The sequence below is a fragment of the Brachionichthys hirsutus genome, chromosome 5, assembly GCF_040956055.1.
Source record: "Brachionichthys hirsutus isolate HB-005 chromosome 5, CSIRO-AGI_Bhir_v1, whole genome shotgun sequence".
Taxonomy (NCBI): domain Eukaryota; kingdom Metazoa; phylum Chordata; class Actinopteri; order Lophiiformes; family Brachionichthyidae; genus Brachionichthys; species Brachionichthys hirsutus.
In genome coordinates, this window is record NC_090901.1 from 2,849,348 (window position 1) to 2,867,143 (window position 17,796).

Consider the following 17,796-nt stretch of genomic DNA (forward strand, 5'->3'; position numbering starts at 1 on the left):
ATTCAATTTCAGATTAATTCTACATTTAGAAACATACCAGCTGACTAAGAAAACACACGATTTATTCGTATTAAAGGACTCAAATAGGTAGCGGTCACCTTTTACTGCCTGATCCGGGAATCCACCATGTACTTTAATGTCTGTGTAATCTAATGAGCTCCGAGCGGAAAGGCCCGAAAAGATTTTTTTTAAATATATAGCAATTGAAATTTCATTTAAGTGTGTGTATGTAAAACCATGCCTTAAGTAATTTTGCAATTGAACTATATTTCTTGCAAGTCAAATGGTTTAAATTTAAAGAGTGTTGACAGTCACAGAGAAATGTGAAGTCTGAGAAGTAAAGTTAACAATATAAGAGCCAGAGAGACAGGGATCTAACATACTGTAGCGCTCCAGCAGCATAAATAACACCTGAAAGCTGTGAGCTATGCTAAGGTTCACGGCCTGCCCCAGCAGAGCAGGCACTCATGGACCTCAAATTGTGCAATCTGGCTACAGGGTCAAGGGCAAGACTAATCCAGCTACAGCAGCTTGAACATGGCTGTAAAGTACTGTTAGTATTGGTACTAGTATCGATAAAGTGTGACGATAGATAGCCGAAGATAAACACTCGACGTTCAAAGGTGTAGCGTGTTCTGTCATTGATTATGAGGAATAGAACATATCTGAGCAGGATCGCCCACAATAGCCACGAGCAAAGAACACAATTACTGCACGACTTTATCCTCTTCCGGTTCTGATGATTTTGAGTTTTCCAAAGCCGCCTTATATTTTTGTAGCAAAATAGAATGAATAATAATCTCTGGGGGGGGGGATAGGCATGCACCTATTTAAAAAAGCAGGTGGTCCATTTCAGAATGTGATTATGTTAACAGGAAATTCTGTCCCACGCTATGACTTTTCCTGTTCGGTTTTATTGCTTGTTTTTGCTTGAGGGGTTGTTGAATAATTCGATATCGTCAGGCCAAGAAAATAGAGCACTGGTCTTGGGAGACATTCAACTAGTGGTAACGGTTGGAGACCAGCCTTTTCTCTTCTGTCCCAACAGAGGGATGAAATGGAAAAGAGCATCCGCCTGTCACCACAGAAATGAATGAGTCATCAGCCATTCACTCGTCAAAGCTTGTGTCATTGGCCCGATCGCTGTCTGGCCTTGGGATTGATGCTGCCAATGGGGGCCCGATCAGTCCTCCCGACATCGATGAGCCCCCGCCTCCGGTATGATGCCTTCCAAATGCAGTACATTGATTCAGTCCCACAGCAATATATGGTCTCACCGCTGTACCTCATGAAGTGTATGTGTGTGTGTGTGTGTGTGTGCGTGTAGGAGTCTGGCATCGATATAGGAGCAGGACTTTTTTTCACTGATGGAAAGAGAAAAGTGGACTACATCCTTTGCTACAAATACAAAAAAAGACGCTCATCCAAGTCGCGCCTTTCCATCGCATCCAATGGGAGTATACAAATACCGACGCAGAGCCGATTCGAAACGGAAGGCGAATCTGGCCTCGGAGATGTGGAGGAGCCGAAGCTGTCTGAGGAGGAAAAGGTTTTAATGAGAGAGGAGTTTGAAGCTGGTCTGCTGGAAGCTGGTCTACAGGTTGAGCGTGATAAAGAGGTGTGTGTCTCTTTTTATGCTGTGTCATCACACCATCTGCTGTAGACACCCAATAGCTATTTATATTCAATGTCCTGTCATTGAATGTCTGCCAAATAGGTTCAGGATAAGACTCAGCCTGTCCCCTTAAGATAAAGGACATACCTGCAGGCTAATTAAAGAGAGAACTCATAAGACTTTGATCTTATAGGCTAATATAACATGTCAACATTAATAATCAAAAGCAGTGAGTGTTTTTGTTATTATGCATGATAAAGCATGCGCCAGCTGAAGTGTGTCTGTGTGTGTGTGTCTGTCTGTCTGTGACACTTGTGAGTCTGTGTGTGTGCATGTGTGTGTGTGTGTGTCTGTCTGTGACACTTGTGTGTTAAATAAGATGCTGTTTTGCTTGAGGATTAAACCTCTGACTAAGTGTGAAGCTAAAGGCCAGATTATAAGGATTTATTAGAGCGCGACAAACCACACAAGCACAGTCTGCACGTTGGGCAGGCGTGGGAAGCTACAAAGTGGATGTACATCGTGGAGTTTTGAGATATCTCTACTTTACATAAGTATTTATGTTTGTCCCATTTCAGCACAAAAGTATTTTTACATTTTTCTCCTTGCATTTTAAAAACAAGCTCGTAATTTCAGTCGGTAGAACCGTGTAGCACCTCATAATGTAACATTTGTGTTGATGTGTGCTTCTTCATGCAGAGATCAAACGGTTTAGGGATTATCCGGCTCCACATCCCGTGGCCAATTCTGAGTCGAGAAGCAGAACTTCAGAAGATAAAGGTTGCTGTGAAAAAGGTCTGCATCTTAGCACAGTTAATTACATGCTATTTATTATTTCTTTATATTCCAAGTTCATTTAACATACATTGAAGGTTGATCTGTTTGCATCGTTAAAGATTAAGATGGATTTACTGGAGTAGCTTTGATTACAAAAAACATTTCATGTGTGTTTTCATGGAGCAGAAGTGTGAACTACGGAAACGGATGGGCATCGCCGGGATATGGGATTGCATCATGACCAAAATCACCACGCCATTTCAACCAGATGTTCCTGACTTGGACATCCACAGAGACGTACGAAGTCACGTACATTTCAAAACCCTCAAACACCCGTTCATCAGAGACAAGCTCCATCTGTGAGGAACAGAAAACACACACACACACATTATTCCATTGCTCTGACTCAATATTGTTAATCTTGAATATTCACATTGGATCTTTTTCTGCAGATATGACATAAAATCAACAGAAACCGTGTTTGACAATGCGACACGCAGCAGAATAGTGAGTACAGAAGCAAATAAGTTCTCCTTTTCAGGCCACAAAGAATATTTAGTTTGTTTTGTTTTCGAGATTAATGTTATGCATTTTTTTTGTTTGCATCTAGGTGGCTGAAATTATTTCACGTACTCCCTGTAGACAAACTTGCCAAACAACTGGTGAGGTCTTTTGGTTTTATTCTCCATTTCCACCCCCTCCATAAGCTAAGCGTGCTATTTCCTGCTGCCTGAGTGTGTCATAAGTCCGAATGCATTCATGACATTGTGTTACACGTCCTGTTTGTGTCATAAGGCATCAACTCATTATTGGCTCGAGGTGTGTATGACTCGGCCTTTCCGCTGCAAGATGTGAGTAAAGCAGAGCATTCTGATCTTAGACTCTATTCCTGTGTGAAAAGCATTATGAAATGTGTCCATTAAGATTTTACTGTATGTTATGCTACATTCACGGTACATAAAGAACCTATTTTCATATTAAATATAGGACAGGTCATCAACATAAAATATTTTAACGTGTCAAAGCGGTTGGTAACTTTTTTTTAGGGGTCGTTCACAAGGAGAGGACGCAAAGATCAGCGAAATGACAGACAGGTGAGTTGAGTATGCCAAGGGAATTGAAGTAGTTTGAAGGAAGTTCAAGGAAATGGATACTGAGATCAGATTGTTCAATGACAAATTATGTAACTAGCCATTTGGTTTTAACCATTTTGATACAGACAGACCGCTAAACCCATCTAAACTTATTTAGAGTGCTGGACGGCGGGTCAGGAAGCTAGATAGACATTGTAGGATTGTCTGCCTCGGACGTCCGTGCTCCACTGAGTGCCACTCTTATGATATTTATGATGTTGTATAAATTGATAGCAGCTTGCTGCAGTATTCTTACAATTCTATCATGATATTTATCGATCGCTATAAACTATTTGACTCTTTTCTTGGATGCCTGTCAGATCCTTCATGAAGAATGGGCCAACTATGGAGTCATGCATAAATACCAGCCTGTGGACCTGATCAGGTATTTATTAATGTGTAAATAAACAAATACAAAAGTAGAATTTGATCAAGACTGCAATGTTTCTCATAGTGACTAATGCAAATATGTTGGTCTGAACAAATGTAAGAATTACAGAGGGCTATCGACTTCCGAGCTGTGGGACTCTGTTGTTCTCTTAATCTGTTTAAGACGTGTTTTTATGACATACCGAATACTTGACGGTACTTTAAAATGGGTCGATTTACGACCAAGTCGGCTTAAGAGAAAACCCTCGCAACCAATTGTGGTCGTAATTTGACGACCTCCTGTAGTTAATCTGTGAGGTTATATAAATTAAGATTGTCTCAATGATTTAAGATCAAGAAGAGAAGTGATCATTCCAAGAAATGTTTTGAGTGTGCGCACCAAATTTAGATTATCAATAAATAAATAATTTAGCATGAAAACACTTTATTTTTTGGGTTTTTTTATTTTAAGATTAAACCTTGTCAAATCTAAAATAGAAGAGTCAACCCTCCAAGGACTTTGAAAACTAACACACAGACGTGATATATCTGGTATGAATGTATAAATATTTGTTAATGGGTTTGGCGTCCTAAGGCTTTGTTCCTAGTGGAACAAAAATCTGTGATGCTGATCCACATCATTATTTTACCAGGAAGTACTTTGGAGAACAGATTGGCTTGTACTTTGCCTGGCTGGGAGTTTATACTCAGCTCCTCATCCCTCCCTCTGTACTGGGCATTATTGTCTTCCTGTATGGCATATTTACTGTGGATGCCAATGTGCCAAGGTAAGCACCAGCTTATATATATATATATATATATATAGAAGCATGTCAAAGTATCTATGTTTGATTATTTTCCATGTGCACATCTCAGCCAGGAGGCATGTGATGAAAACCTGAATATCACCATGTGTCCGCTGTGTGATGGCGTGTGTGACTACTGGCGTCTGAGTTCGGTCTGCTCCCTGGCCCGAGCATCATATCTATTTGACAATGGAGCCACCGTCCTCTTTGCTATTTTCATGTCTCTGTGGGGTAACTACACATTCAGATACACCTTCATGATCAGGCACGGTGCATTATAGCAGGTATGAGACACTGTCAAGAGTGCTGAATGAAACAAATGGAATAAAACAAAGGACATTGGATCTTTACTAGTTAAAAGACAAAACAATAATTGTATCATGCAGTCATTAAAGTAGAGAAAGTATTGTCTGTTTATTCTTTTTTTTTTACGTTTTAATTTAGTTTATTATAATACGTTTTTTATGGTCATACCGAAAAGATCAAAGGCGTTAAAATTAATGCTTTTAACACATTCTTTCTCTTGGAGCTGCTTGCTTCCTTGAACACTGGAAAAGGCGGCAGATGTGTCTAAAACATACCTGGGACCTGACCAGCTTGGAGGACGAGGAGGTACAAATAGCAATTCAAGAACGTTGTGCACACGCTGCGCAATGAGCTCGCGTCTGCACTGTAAAACAAGAGGCTTTAGCGTTTACTCATTGGGCTTCTGAATCACTCCTGTCTGAACACAAGTCAGTGAGGTTGTTAACCTCACGGCTGAGGTCAACCATGACGACGGAGATCAGTTGTGGTTTACTGCCAGCCGTCCCCTCCTAATGCAGACTGTACACAAATCCTCGTGGGCGTTTGTATACAGGATGGTAATGGGCTTGTCCTGTTCTTAAGACAGTGCATTTTCTGTGTAATAGGATGCACAGCATAAACACCGTCAGTCTGATTCACCTCTCTGTGTCTCTCATGTCATCTCTCTAATTCTCCTCTTCGCTGTGCTGCCTAAAGGAGCGGGTCCAAGTGAGTCGAGGTTTCTGTATGTGTTAAATGCCGCTACATGGAAATTCTATCCTTGTTAAAGAAGATGCAAGATGTTTAATTAATATGTATTGTATATAAGCCCTCTTAGTTAGCACCAATGTTAGTACTTTTTTAGCACTGCTAGGTAGCTAAACTTGCTCCACTACAAGCAAACATAACATTTGGTCACATTTGCATATATGTAAGTATGATTCAAAGATGGTTGTCTTGGTGGGAGCGACTCCTTGATGTATTTCCATGTGGTCCAACATGTGCCTTCGTGTCCTGCAGGAGGAGCTGAGGCCCGAATACGAAGAAGCTCTGCAGGATAAAAAAGCAAAAATGAAAGCACAGACTAAGAAGAAGGTTTAGTAATTAATGTTTGCGTCAGATACAATTTCATGACTTGTAACACAAACTGCACACATTTTTAATGTTCTCATTCGGTGTTTTGCTTCTGTTGTAGTTGACTCAAACTGGGGATGGTGTAGCCGGAGAAACAGACCGGATGCTGGTCTCCCAGGTAGCACTGCACTGCTGTCTGTGATGGGAGTTCACTGAGGTGTTCTTTCATTACACTGCGCTCACTGAAGCCAAATGGCTACATGCAAGCAAATTATACTGCCCATTTTCCAGTGTATCCAGAGTCCAAAGCTTCTTACCTGGCTCAGATTAGCCCAGATTAATGGGGATTAAAAAGGGAGGCGGGAGAGGAAGGAGAGAGGATTTCTGTCCTTCCAGATAGCGAACGTGTGTGTGTGTGTGTTTGTGTGTTTGCACATCACATACTACGCATACATTGCAGCATATGCCACTGTTCATGTACTTTTGTCTGCATACCTGGGTAATCTGCATGTTTTTTCCTGACAGCACGACCCAGAGTCTCTGGACATTGAGGATCATCTGTCAGGGTACCTCATCAATGTGTCCACTTTACTTCTACTGGTACTACATTTGTTTTATTTCAATTTATGCATCTAATTTTTTGTTTTTTTTCGTAATAATATCAGGGATAATATAAACTGTTTTCACCATTGCCTTAATGCTTTTCACTTTGTCTGCATGCTGTAAATTCACTAGCTAAATACATTTCCCTTTCTGTATTTCTTAGTCGGTTTGTATTGAGTATTTGTCATTGAAATATCAATAGATAAGAAAATGCATAGAAAACGATTATTTATAATTAATAAATCCTAAAAACAATAAGAACAAATATTCTGTTACATCTGCTTGTGCCGTCTAACTTTGGTGTGTGTGTGTGTGTGTGTGTGTGTGTGTGTACAGACCTTCATAACCTTTTCAGCAGTGCTTGGGGTGGCTGTTTATCGCATCTGCATGTTAAGTGTGTGGTCCATGAATCCTGATCCTCAAGCGAAGGACAGTGTGAGGATGACCGTGACGACCACAGGCATCGTCCTGAACATGCTGGTTGTTCTGGTGTTGGAAGAGGTCTACGGAGCGATCGCTGTGTGGCTGACTGAACTGGGTATGCAGTCCGTAAAGCGTTGATTTATCTGTGAACAGGATTGATTTTTCTTTTTCTTTTTTTTACATTTAGCAGGAGGGTTTGGGTATAGCCATTAAAGTTTGATGTAAATGTGTTTAAGGATGCAGATCTGGAGATTTAACTTTCTTTAATGTTGTGAGTTGAGGTTTTCTTTCACTTTTCCATCTATTAGACACGTCATTATTATGATGGATGAAACTTCCTGCATCTTCTAGGAACAAACCTTTTATATTTTAGAGTGGACATGGATAAAGTGGTTCATTCAGGAATTTCTTTCTCCTTTTTGGATCCTTGCAAGATATATCAATCGATTTTTATCAATTACACTTTAATAGATTTATTGGATATTAATTTTTGTCGATGTAGCTCTCTAACAAGAAGCTACAAAAACATCGTTGATTCTCTTTCAACAGAGATTCCGAAGACAAAGGAAGAGTTTGAAGAGAAGTTGATCTTTAAATCTTTCTTTCTCAAATCCATGAACGCTTTTGCTCCAATTTTCTACGTGGCTTTCTTCAAGGGAAGGTAAGTGTTCTTAATTTAGTTTTCAGTGGCATCAGTCTTCATTCCATGTTCATGCATTTATGTCCTCTATTCATGAAGGTTTGCCGGACGGCCTGGTGATTATTTTTACGTCTTTGGAAACTATCGAATGGAGGAGGTGGGTTTAGCCACATAAAATAAAAATAGTTCTTCATTCTTATGTGTAGGTTCACATACAGGAAATCATTGCTGTCTTGAGTATATGGGTATTTCTTCTCAACAGTGTGCTCCACCAGGCTGCCTCATCGAGTTGTGCATCCAGCTCAGCATGATAATGCTCGGAAAGCAGCTCATCCAGAACAATGTGTTTGAGGTTCTCATACCGTATGTATAGCCATAAAGGCATATTTTTATCATCTTGTTTTCCGACGCTTCTTTACGCTGACGCCATGCTCTGTGGGGTTATTTCGCAGCAAGATGAAAAAGATGTACAGAACGATGCAGGAAGAGAAAGGACAGAAAAGAGCAGCAGAAAATAATGAGACTGATGAAGAGAAGCGACCAAAGCAGCAATTTGACAAAGATTTTGTCCTTGAGCCCTATGAAGGAGTGAGCTCCGAGTACATGGAAATGAGTGAGTCTCCTTTTCATTCACTGAGTCACTCGTTATTGCTATCAAATAATGGCATTTTTAACAATGTCCACCTCCTCGCGTGTGTCTACTGTTATTTTCAGTTATCCAGTACGGGTTCGTATCTCTGTTTGTCGCCTCATTCCCACTGGCACCAGCTTTTGCTCTTCTCAACAACGTCATTGAAATTCGCCTTGATGCTGCAAAATTTGTCACCGAGATCCGAAGGCCCGATGCTGTGAGATGTAAAGACATAGGTACTGACATATGAGGACAGGCGCAACCTGTCGGTCTCAGTGTGAATGTGGAATATATTATTCTGGAACCTTTAATCATGTTCTTTTCCTTTACTCCACTTGGCCCTTCCATTTCTGTCTCTTTTGTCTGTGTTCTTGTCACTGTCTGTTACACAAATACACATGGGCGAACATGCTTTTCCTCTCCCTCTGTGTCTTTTCATTCACATGCCCTCTCCAGGGATTTGGTACAACATTCTATGTGGAATAAGCAAGTTCTCTGTCATTACCAATGTAAGTGTTTGAGTGAGTATTCGTGTCTTTCGGGCTCAAAGTCTTGCTTCAGTGATTTATTATAAATTCTCTGAATTTGATGCTTGAAACTCAGTAAAGATGTTGCCAGGGAGACCTGGAAAAATCACATTTCAGTCAGGAGAAACAAGTGAATCGAGCAAATATAATTATTTATTACAGCATATATGTGACGGTGCTTATACTGTTCAGGGAACTTTTGAGAGGGCGCCTTCCCTGAGCAAGAGTAAAATAATTCCCACCATTGTGTTTAGGTAGAGGGTGGCACAGAGGCGTAACGGGTAGCGCTGTCACCTCACAGCGAGAAGGTGCCGGGTTCGATTCCTATCTTGGTGAACTTTGTGTGTTCTCTCTCTGAGTTGTCTCCCGGTTTCCTCCCACCTCTAAAAAACATGCACTTTAGATGAACTGATCACTCCAAATTGTCCAGAGGTGTGAGTGTGTGCATGAGTGTCCAATACACTGGCGTCTACAAGAAAATGGATGGATGGATGAATGGAGTTTAGGTACCGACGGGCCATGGTGGTGACGGCTGATGATTCTGCATTCTGTGAATCGTTGCCGACTGAGAGGTGATTGAGAGGCAGAGGGTTCACGTGATATTAGCAGGAATGAACTACAGCGGTTCTTAGTGAAAAAGGCGGCAGCAAGCTGTGGTATTGGAGAGATGTAGCCGGCTGATGTAAACAGCTGATATTTTATGTCATTGATAACTCAAATGTTGACTTTATACAGCACAATTATTAAACCTGGTTTGCTCGGGTGGGATCAGCAAACAGCTGATGTTTGATAGCCACTGCTGTGGCCTCTTGGTCTTTTGATGGCTTCATTTTCTTTCCTGAGAAACCGTTTTTTCTGGCTCACACAAGTCTTTTGTCACAGTGCCTATCAGGTGATGCACATTGTGTGCTCTTCCTCTTGGCTGTTGCTTGTTGAACTGCAGAAAACTGGTTCCAGGGATGTGACTTCATTGGAGCAAGGCTCTGTAGTTTTCTTGTGTTTTGTAATACACGGCCCTTTGTCTTCACAGGCGTTTGTCATCTCCTTCACATCAGAGTTTGTTCCACGAATGGTTTACCAGTACATGTACAGTGTAAATGGCACCATGAACGGCTACACAGAGCACTCGCTGTCCTACTTCAACGTCAGCGACTTCCCATCGGGCACTGAGCCTAATACCACCCTCATCACCGGAGTCTCCTTGTGCAGGTCAGAGTGAGTCTCTTAATCTTAACCACAGGGAGATCTTTTTTATAAATAATCTCTGTTCATATTATTCTTCATTCGTCCTTGCTAATACTCAGTATTGTTGTTAATTGTGTCCTTGTTTTGCAGGTACAAGGATTACAGAGACCCGCCGTGGGAGCCAGGTGCCTACACTTTCGCTAAACAGTATTGGTCTGTCCTCGCTGCAAAATTGGCCTTCGTAATATTCTTCCAGGTATGACGATAGTATTTATAGTGGTTGTATTAATCACATTCCTGATCTCTTTCCCTTAGGTATGTGATTTCTTTCTTTACTGGTATTGTTTTTTTACTTATTGTCTTTAGTCACACTGTCTTTGTTGACCAAAGGCTGGTGATTTTGGGTCAAACGCGAGTCAGCAGACAGGTTTTGTGATAACATACCAACTATTAGTAAGTGATAAAATAATGTAAACCTTTTTAGAAATTCCCCCCAAAAAGCAAAGATTTGTTTTAACTGGTTTCACATGGTTTATACAAATTGTTCCCTTTAAAATGAAATATGGAATTTATCTACATAGTTGATCATTCTACTGTAAATGCTGACTTTTGCACATATGACAAGTGTTTACGTCATTATTATAAAGAGAATGTGTGCATCAAACTTCCATAAAGACATTATTTCTGCTTGATGATTCTGATTAATGTAATGGGGTGGGGGGGGGGGCAACCCTTTGTCTTTTCCCAACAGAATCTCGCCATGTTCCTTAGCATGTTGGTTGCCTGGATGATCCCAGATGTACCACGATCTCTGCGTGAACAGCTGAAGAAAGAAAACATGATGCTGATGGAATTTCTGCTGAATCAAGACCAGGAATCGTGTGCCAAATCTCACTCCCAAAAACGCTCAAACTCCTGCTTCCCTGCCAGCATTGTGGTGGAGCTCCCGCTGGAAGAAGAAGAAGAAGAAGAAGAAGAGGAGAAACCAGTGGAAGAGGAGGAAGCAGGAGGTGTCCAGCTCAATCTGGGCGAATCAGTGACCAGCTACTACGATCCAGAGGTCGAGAGGTCATTTGATAAAATTAAAGAAAATGCACAGGAAGACCAAAAAGGTGATGAAGAAGATGAAGGTGGAGAAAAGAAAAAAAATGAATGGAAAGAAGAAGAGGAATTGGAGAAGAATGAGCAAGAGGGGGAAGAAGAAAAAGAGAGCGCCCAAAGACCAGAAGAAGAAAAGGAAGAGAAGGAAGTTGAGAATGTTTCTGTCGATCTGGATTCCTTCATGAGGGAACTCGGCCTGTTAGGTGAGCGGAGAATATTTACTGTACCCTTTCTCTATTTGGGATTTCATCTTCCATTTGCAATGCCTCTTTCACAATTGGTCATTTTATATGAAGAGTGTATTTGTTCTGTTTGTGTCTTATTAAATTTGTGTTTCTCCTTAAGCAGACGAGGAGCCTTCAGTGAAGACGGCTGCAGCTCCAGAGCTTCCCCACAAAAACTACACAGACCAGGAGCCTCTATCGCTTCCATCATCGAAAAGGGGCTCGTCTCAGAGTTTGAAGAGCTCAAGGGCAAACATTACAGCATCAGATACTGACGCTAGGCTCTTCATGCTAATTGCTCCTCCTCCCAGAGAGGCAAGCTCGAGATCAAAGGCCCGCTGCTCCACCCTGCCTCCCCGCCACAGAGGAATCGAGGCTTGTTACAGCTTACCACGACCCAGCCAATCCACCAGCCTCACGCGGTTCCAGCACGCAGCCACCCTAACTCCCACGGTTCCTCAAGGCTCCTTATTATCAGCCTCATCCAACCCGTTCTCTCCCCCACACACACCTGTGTCAGCGTCACCTCCACACTCCACAGAGTCCCCGTCAACCCAACAGCCCACGGCACCCTGTGAACTGTTTGCGCTTAAAGGCCCTCCACCTCAACAGCGTCGCTCCAGGATCAAAAAGAAGTGCTCTACCCTGCCACCACGGCAAAAAGCCCCTGGTCCAGAGGACCCTGCCGCCAATCTTAGCCATTCCACCAGTTTAACAAAGATGAGGGAACGCATTCCCCCTTCCCCCAGTGAACTGGAGAGTAACACACCAGTATGAGGGAGGAGGAGGAGGAGGACTATACGGATTAGCCTCTCCAGTCTGTGCCTGGAGCCTCCGTCTGCCACACCCATCTGTGTACATAATACCTGGGGTCTGAGGTATTGTATACCTCATGAACAGACTGTTGTGATTGACAGAACACCGTTTTTATCTTCTTTATTTTCACAGATATGTTTATACTAATGATTCCGGGCTGGTCTGAACAGCGTTGGATGGTGTAAAACAGATTATTGTGCGGCTGAACTCTTTCTACTGCACCTTCGGTTGTTGTTTTTTGCTGCATTTTTTTTTCTAACAAGCAGCTTAGTTTTATTTTCAGTACCTTACATGCATCAGTGCTGCCTTGTAGACTAACAAGACTAGTATTGAGTTGTGCTTGTAGATTTATTTTGGGAGATTTTTACATATAAAAATTTAAAATTACAATAAAGACATATTTTTGATTGAACTTTTAAGAATATGGGTTATTTTATGTTGCATCTTAGCCGTGTAGATCTACAATTACTATTGCAGTCTGTTAAAGAAAGTACCCATATTTATCATGTGTGATAAGAGGCATCACAACACAAGTGGGGCTGCTTCTTTTTATAGAAACCAATAACAAAGCATTGATCTGCATCGGGAAGCAGTGACGGCATCAAACAAGCCAGTGCTATTTTGTTGTCTTGGTGGCCCCCCCTTGTCCTATATTCAAAATGGGACTTTCAGTGACCTGATTCTTTTGTATCCCTCTGAAACCAGATGCTTTCATTTCTCTCTTGCAAATCAAGTTGTAAACTAATATCAAGATATTTCTTTAAATTAGGGAAACCAGTTGCATAAAGTCCAGTTTACTTGATTATTTACCGACAAAGCTAGTGGAGTGATATTGTTCCTCGCTCTTTGTGTGTGAAAGCTTCCTCGTCTCCTCAATGCGTAGCTTTCGCTGGCTCCTCCTGCCTTGCCCCACCAGTGAATGGGGCCTTTGTGGGGGCTTCCCAGCATTCCAAGGGAATTCTCACAGGTGAGGCAAACTATCATACGCTCAAATAACTCTGCACAACTAAAAATACAAATTGCTCAAACCTTCACTGCTTAGCTATTTGCTGCATCCACAAAAGGGTGTGATCACGTGACCGGGAGAGTGGGCGGGAAGGATCTCACTCTTTCTGCCCAGGTGAGCAACCACAGTAAAATCAACATGCTTATCGCCTTACATGCAATGAGGCGCTTTGAAATGATAAAGGCGCATTAACTCTAAAGTAAATATTTGCTTTGCTGCTGCTTTTTTTTTTTTTTTTGGTCGATTTATCTTGCTGTCTTTGAAAAATATCTCCATAATAGTTCAAATAGAGAACACGTGGGATCTAAGCGGACCGATATCTCGTATTCAGCATCCTGAAGGTGAGTTGTTTGCACTGTATAATTCTACTCCTTTATGTATTCTGTATCTGACCTGCAACAAAGGACTGAATATGCAAACCGGATATTATTTGTATTGAATAACTATTATATAACACTCCTCGCTCTGTATTCACCTGCTTCCTTCTCTATCGCAGGCTCTTGTGAAGGCAGCGCCTGCAGGTGTGTAACCGTCGTTTCATGCCGACTCATGCCGATTCAGCTTATTTTACCCATGTTTGTTTAGCAGCTTCAATTTGCATGCCATGTTTGAAAAGCACTTGAATAACAGGTTTTTATCAACACTCGATCAGAGTCCACGGGGAGGAGGACTTTACCTCGTTGAATAGCTCCCCGCCTTTATCTTTCTTGCCCTTTGATATCTTTTGCACTTGTTCATCTGCAAATTACTCACACCTTTCATGACTGTATGTCCACAGCAAGTGGGAGAATCAGAGTGATCACAATTATAAACAATGGCTGTGCCGATAGATGCAGGATTAAACAGTAAAAACGATTGACCGTGTCGCTTCTTGAAACATGGAAACATAAAGTCTCGACTCCAGTTGTAAAACTGAATGTAATTGTGTTAGTAGCTGTGTGCTGCGTTTCTCAGCAGCATGCTGCAGACAGTAAGTGACTGGGTGTGGTCGGAGCGTCTGTGGCTGCCAGCTAATGTCTCCTGGTCAGATCTGGAGGACAGAGAAGGTCATGTCTACGCTAAAGCATCTCAACTCTACGCAGCGCTGCCCTGCGCCCTCTGCATGTTGCTGGTCAGATACCTGTTTGAAAGGTTAGAATATGCGATTTCTGTGTGAGCGATCAGAGTCATATCGTCTGTTTTAGAAATACAGGGATTAAGTTGTGTAAACTGTGCGAGGAAATACGTAAAACCTCCAGAGAACTGCTGTAAGTCTGTCTCACAGTAACTGTGATGGTGCTTGTGTGCTGTTGCAGGTACCTGGCCATACCACTGGCTGATAGTTGGGGAATCAGGGACAAGATACGCTTGACGGCAGAATCAAATCCCCTCCTAGAAACGCACTTCTGTACTCGAGCACGGAATCCCTCACCGGTATGTTGACGGAGACATTTCACTGTTAATCAAGTCAGCTCAGGTTCAGCTCTTGTATTATTTCATGTCATTTCATGTCATGTTATTTTATGTCGTGTCAGGTTATCTTAAGTTCCATTAGGTTAGGTTGGGTTGCATTATGTCATCTTCCATTTGTTCATGTTGTTTGTGTACTGTGGTTATTCTATGCTATGTTGTTAGGCGAGGTTGTTAAGTTATGTTATGTTATTTCATGTGATGTGATATGTCATGTTGGGTTGGGTCCACAAGGTGGAGACGGCAGCTGAACACGAGACAATTGTGATCGTCTTGTCTTCAGGAAGAAGGATGGATGGATCATAACAACAGGATGTTACGTTGCGTTACGTTGCGTTGCGTTGCGTTGCGTTACGCTGCGTTGCGTTACGCTGCGTTGCGTTACGCTGCGTTGCGTTACGCTGCGTTGCGTTACGCTGCGTTGCGTTACGCTGCGTTGCGTTACGCTGCGTTGCGTTGCTTTCCGAGCCTGATGCTGGTGTATAAATTCATAGCGTGTGCATCCAATGATCAAAAGAGTGTTATGAACCGGCTTGCTCTCTTTGTGTCTCAGGCTGATATAAGGTCTCTTTGTAAGAAGACCAGCTGGCCAGAAAGGAGACTTCAAGTCTGGTTCAGGAGGAGAAGGAACCAGGAGCGTCCAGGGCTTTGAAAGAGGTTCTGCGAAGCCAGGTACTTATGCTTGGTTTCACAGCAGATGTAATATGTATAACACATGTAATATCTGATATCAATTGTTTTTTCTTTAACAACAGTTGGAGAAGTATATTCTACTGTTTTGTATTTGTCTATGGAATCCTAGCTCTCTATGATGTAAGTAGTTTAGGTCTTTTCCTATTTCATCATAGTCAACTGCGTCAGGCTGAGACTGTCTCAGCTCATTTTGGATTTATATAATTTGCAAAGTTATTAAATTATTAATCCACCTTACAAGGATAATGATGTGCCATTTCCCAACTATTTGGCACTTTGAGGATTAATAAAAAGTAATGTTTCTCAGTGGAATTTGCCTTAATGCAGATATCAATACGGTGAGCAGGCCGAGCAGATTCTAACACATTGGTTCATTTTATTTCCTACACTCCTCTTTCACCTTCCCATGATGCTGTGCTCTTTGCAGTTATGTTTACCGCACATTCCTACATACATTCCTGTTTATAAAGTGCTGCCGCAACATTTTAGCTTCACAATGTAGCTGCATGGACGCATTACAGCAAGATACTGTTTAGATTTCACTCTACGATAATGCCAACGTTTCATGGTGTGGGTCTCATCTTTTTGTATATTTTAGAAACCTTGGTTTTATAACCTGAAGCATGTTTGGGCAGGCTTCCCTAAACAGGTAAATGTTTTCATTTGCATCACTTTATGTTTGCTTGTACAGCATTATGGTATGCCATTTGATAAACTTCTGTATGTGTCCATGCAGTCCATGCTGCCGTCTCAATACTGGTATTATACATTGGAAACAGGCTTCTACCTTTCTCTGCTCATCAGTCTCCCTTTTGATGTGAAACGGAAGGTGACTGACCAAAACACCTTTGTTTGCCCTTTATTTATAAAAATTCAATTCATTAAAGCTGCGCATATGCTGCATGCACGCATGTATTGTCTTGTAGGACTTCAAAGAGCAGATGATTCATCATTCAGCCACTTTGACTCTTCTGAGTTTCTCCTGGATTTCCAATTACATTCGCATTGGAACACTTGTGATGGCAATTCATGACTGCGCCGACATACTGCTAGAGGTCAGCGCCGTTTTTACACCAGTGCATGTGGAATTACTGTTATACTGGTGGCTGGTACTTTGTCAGTTCTACTTCTACAGTGAGAGACAAACTTCAGAAATGGTCAAAGACTGTGGCTGACTATGAAGTACGAATTTAAACAAAAGAACAGAGCCTGATTCCTTTTATGTTCACAGGTTGGAAAGGTATTCAACTATGCCAATTGGCGTCGGACTGCTAATGCCATGTTTGTGGTGTTTACAGCTGTCTTTATGGTGACGAGGCTTATTATTTTTCCTTTTTGGTAAGTGCGTCAATTGCATGGGCCCAGTGTCAAAAATGATGGCGACCTTAGAGTGATGTGTAAAAATATGTGTGCGTATCATCTGCAGGCTGATCCACTGCACGTGGGTGTACCCACTGGAGGAGTACGCCCCCTTCTTTGGCTATTACTTCTTCAACGTGGTGCTGTTGGTTTTACAAATGCTCCACATCTATTGGGCATTTCTCATATTACAAATGGTTTACAAGTTTATCTTCAGCAAGGTGTGTGTTTGCATGTAGATTAAGGATTCACAATATGGTTCCAGCATTAATGTGTGTATTTCAGACCAACATAAACACGCCATGCTTTTGGAACTTTCTTGCTCCGAGATAAAAAATCTCGAGATCTCATTCTCCATGACTAATCCACAAGTCTGTCTGTTAAAGGATGAAACTTACTTTAATTTACTCATTTGACAGAGCAATTTAATCTTACATTTAGTAATCATGCAAAATATATTACAGCAAACAAAATATTGTAATATTACGTTATTCTACTGTTGTGGCACTCTAGATTATATTTATTTGTGAAAAGGATATTATTGATTTTATGCAAATTACACAAGTCACATATTTAGCGTTTCTCACCTTTTGTTTTCTTCCTCTTCTCTGGGACTCTTCATCCTGCAGCTGGAAGGTGATGACAGGAGCGATGAAGAGGAGGATGACAATGACTCACCGACAGAAAGAAACCACAAAGCGAACCACGTAAATGGCTTTGGAATTCGAGGCCGGCCCAATGGCCATTGAAACACAGAGAAAGATAGAAAATGGTGAAAATAGGAGTGGACAGTGACTATTTACACGCACACATGCATAAGAATTAATGAAACTGATTTGAAGGTGTGTAAATTCTAGACCTCACATTATTCAGTACTTTTAACACAGCCTTAGGTAATTCTTCTCCCAATTAAAAATAGAGGATGGTTCCTTGGAAGTGTTGTTTTGCATTTGTTTGCTTACTTCATTGTTGAGAGTAATTCCGGTGATAAGGAGGTAAATCTGAGTGCGTCGCCGCTGCATTGGTGGTGCACATTATTGCAAAACCAAAACAATACAACGAATATAATGTTGGTAAGAC

At 41.6% G+C, this 17,796-nt stretch overlaps 2 protein-coding genes across 2 annotated transcripts; both read left to right on the forward strand.

Moving 5' to 3' along the window:
• Positions 1–1,089: 1,089 nt before the first annotated feature.
• Positions 1,090–12,170, forward strand: ano2a (anoctamin 2a). The gene is made up of 27 exons (XM_068739145.1): positions 1,090–1,218; positions 1,328–1,618; positions 2,315–2,410; positions 2,579–2,751; positions 2,845–2,899; positions 3,003–3,054; positions 3,188–3,243; positions 3,439–3,486; positions 3,846–3,910; positions 4,548–4,682; positions 4,771–4,931; positions 5,230–5,312; positions 5,703–5,714; positions 6,006–6,080; positions 6,181–6,237; positions 6,585–6,659; positions 6,999–7,200; positions 7,635–7,746; positions 7,825–7,882; positions 7,988–8,088; positions 8,178–8,338; positions 8,440–8,592; positions 8,813–8,865; positions 9,914–10,092; positions 10,219–10,324; positions 10,820–11,372; positions 11,518–12,170. The coding sequence occupies exons 1-27, from the start codon at positions 1,090–1,092 to the stop codon at positions 12,168–12,170; spliced, it is 3,894 nt and encodes a 1,297-aa protein (XP_068595246.1).
• Positions 12,171–14,173: 2,003 nt separating this feature from the next.
• On the forward strand, positions 14,174–17,465 carry cers3b (ceramide synthase 3b). The gene is given in 10 exon segments (XM_068739243.1): positions 14,174–14,346; positions 14,511–14,628; positions 15,218–15,336; positions 15,420–15,477; positions 15,956–16,006; positions 16,094–16,186; positions 16,284–16,412; positions 16,589–16,695; positions 16,784–16,937; positions 17,346–17,465. Coding segments are annotated over 10 exon segments (1,122 nt in total).
• Positions 17,466–17,796: the final 331 nt, after the last annotated feature.